This window comes from Mercenaria mercenaria, unplaced genomic scaffold (genome assembly GCF_021730395.1).
Source record: "Mercenaria mercenaria strain notata unplaced genomic scaffold, MADL_Memer_1 contig_4693, whole genome shotgun sequence".
NCBI classification, from domain to species: domain Eukaryota; kingdom Metazoa; phylum Mollusca; class Bivalvia; order Venerida; family Veneridae; genus Mercenaria; species Mercenaria mercenaria.
Window position 1 is genome coordinate 57,944 of NW_026462941.1, and position 2,416 is coordinate 60,359.

At 34.7% G+C, this 2,416-nt stretch overlaps 1 protein-coding gene across 1 annotated transcript; it reads right to left on the reverse strand.

The window, feature by feature from the left end:
* Positions 1-201: 201 nt before the first annotated feature.
* On the reverse strand, positions 202-2,038 carry LOC128554073 (DNA polymerase alpha subunit B-like). The gene is made up of 2 exons (XM_053535292.1): positions 1,928-2,038; positions 202-474 (listed from the first exon to the last, which is right to left on the reverse strand). The coding sequence occupies exons 1-2, from the start codon at positions 2,021-2,023 to the stop codon at positions 325-327; spliced, it is 246 nt and encodes an 81-aa protein (XP_053391267.1). The 5' UTR covers positions 2,024-2,038; the 3' UTR covers positions 202-324.
* Positions 2,039-2,416: the final 378 nt, after the last annotated feature.

Below are 2,416 nucleotides of genomic sequence, written 5' to 3' on the forward strand. Positions count from 1 at the left end.
CCACCTATAAATAATACATGTAATCACGCAAGAAGACAACTATTCTTTATACATGTAATTCTAAATAAAATTTTATTGACTTCTTTAATCTTGCTGTGCTCATGTTGTGTCAATATGGGCTTCAAAGTGGACTATATATTGCTACACTGGTTTCATGTTTTACATGTCACCTTTTACCTTCTATTCAACTGCTTAAGATATTTCTTCACTTCCATATAAAACTGTTGATAAAATATCCGTTCTGCTCTAGCTAAATGTATGTTTGCATTAATGCATCAGTGTAATTTCATTTTCTTTAAACATAATCAATTGGTTCAGTAAAATTCATATCCTAACTACTTGTGCTGTTATATTCTTGACCAAAGACTGGTTATTTTTTAGTTCATTCACTTGTACAGCAATTTTCGCAAATGTAGACCCAGTCAAACCTTTAGTGAGACGTCCTGGATTGATACAACAACAACCCGTCATTTCCTGTAAGAAAAACAAAACAAAACAAGACAACATGTAAACGATTGCAATACACATTTACTTCTGATACTATCGTTTTATTTGTTTTGCTGGGTTTCAAGACACAGCGACAGATTAGGTGAAATGGTGTCATTTCAGTGTTAAATAATCCCACTTGACCCTTCGGTCTTATTTCAGGACTTGGCAGTTACCTGGGTAGAACCTAAACCTATAAGCCAGTAAAATGGGTTTCTGACACACGCGCAAGAAGTCTGTACACCTTGAAAGGTTTTAACACATAGGATTATTAGACCTAAATCACTCTGTCCCCTAGGACACTTACGTACTTTTTTATTGACATATATAGTATTTTCATGTTTTATGCACACTACATGCATAAAGAAAGTTGTAGTATGGAAGAACATTAAACATACACCCTTTATGGCCAGATATTATTTATAAGTGGTGTTACTGACTGGTCAATGTTGACTGTGTTCAGTATTTACTTTATTGTTGTTCCTAAATGTGTACTTTAGTGTGAGAAAACTGCAGTGTTTTGACAGATTTTCAATCTTGTTTTGAGATCTGGGTTGAGCATATGCCATTTTAAACTGTAACAATCTTCCATATTAACCTAAATCACTCTGTCCCTAGGACACTTACGTACTTTTTTATTGACATATATAGTATTTTCATGTTTTATGCACACTACATGCATAAAGAAAGTTGTAGTATGGAAGAACATTAAACATACACCCTTTATGGCCAGATATTATTTATAAGTGGTGTTACTGACTGGTCAATGTTGACTGTGTTCAGTATTTACTTTATTGTTGTTCCAAAATGTGTACTTTAGTGTGAGAAAACTGCAGTGTTCTGACAGATTTTCAATCTTGTTTTGAGATCTGGGTTGAGCATATGCCATTTTAAACTGTAACAATCTTCCATATTAACCTTTAGCCTGCTAAATTTCTAAAATGGACTGGTCAATAATTCAATTTGGGCAGTGCCAGTTTTTATTTGAAGGGGTGTTCACTGAAAATGTACTGACTGAATAGCGAACAGTGCAGACCATGATCAGCCTGCACGGTAGGCTGATCTTGGTCTGCACTGGTCGCAAAGGCAACATCACTTGCTGCCAGCAGGCTGAAAGGTTAAACACTCAAATTCTTTTTTTATGCCAACATTTCTTCAAAAATACAGTTTAATCATTAATAATTGTAAGGACCTAATTTTCATGGATTTTGTGGTTGTGCCATTCATGAAATTAAATCCCAAGGAATAAAGAAAATTCCCTTTTTATTTTATTTTAAACTTTGAAATCCATGAATTTAAGCCCCCATAAACTTAAATGATTTCACAGTACTGCAAATTATATAAATGAGAACGATCCTTTTAAATCAATTCTACTGTTAATGAATACATTTTCTTATTACACTGTAAGTGATAGGTCAAACTATAAGGTAGAGCAACTTACCTTGATAAATTGTTTGAATTCTGAAGGTACAATAAGGATATGCGGTGTGGTCGGCATTATACATGTTGTCTGGAACTTCTCGTAATCTATACACATCTCCTCATGGGGTTGGTAGTATTGGTAGTAACTGAGTAATACAACAAAGGTCATTCAACAGGCAGTAATGAGACTTGCTTTTTTCAAGACCACTTTTCAAAGAAATTTCAAAACAACAAGAGGGTCATGATGACCCTGGATTGGTCACCTGAGTAATAATAGCGACATGTTTCATATTTCAAACTGATGCTAAAACATTAAGAAAGAAGGTCAGTCGCTCACATTCATGGTTACCGAAAGTCAGTTTTAAGATCAAAGGCCTAGGTGTTGAACTTCCAGACAAGAAGATTTTTTAAAAAGTTCCTATATAACTCTATATAAAACTTGGGACCCCCAGGGCAGGGCCTCTTTTCACCACAGGGGCATAATTGTAACAATTTTGGTAGAGGACCC

What these genes read in the sequence shown, in the direction of transcription:
- LOC128554073 (XM_053535292.1), bottom strand. Translation starts at nt 2,023, where the DNA reads ATGTGTATAGATTACGAGAAGTTCCAGACAACATGTATAATGCCGACC. An exon ending in AATTCAAACAATTTATCAAG is followed by an intron (nt 475 to 1,927) that starts GTAAGTTGCTCT and finishes TTTTTCTTACAG; the next exon opens with GAAATGACGGGTTGTTGTTG.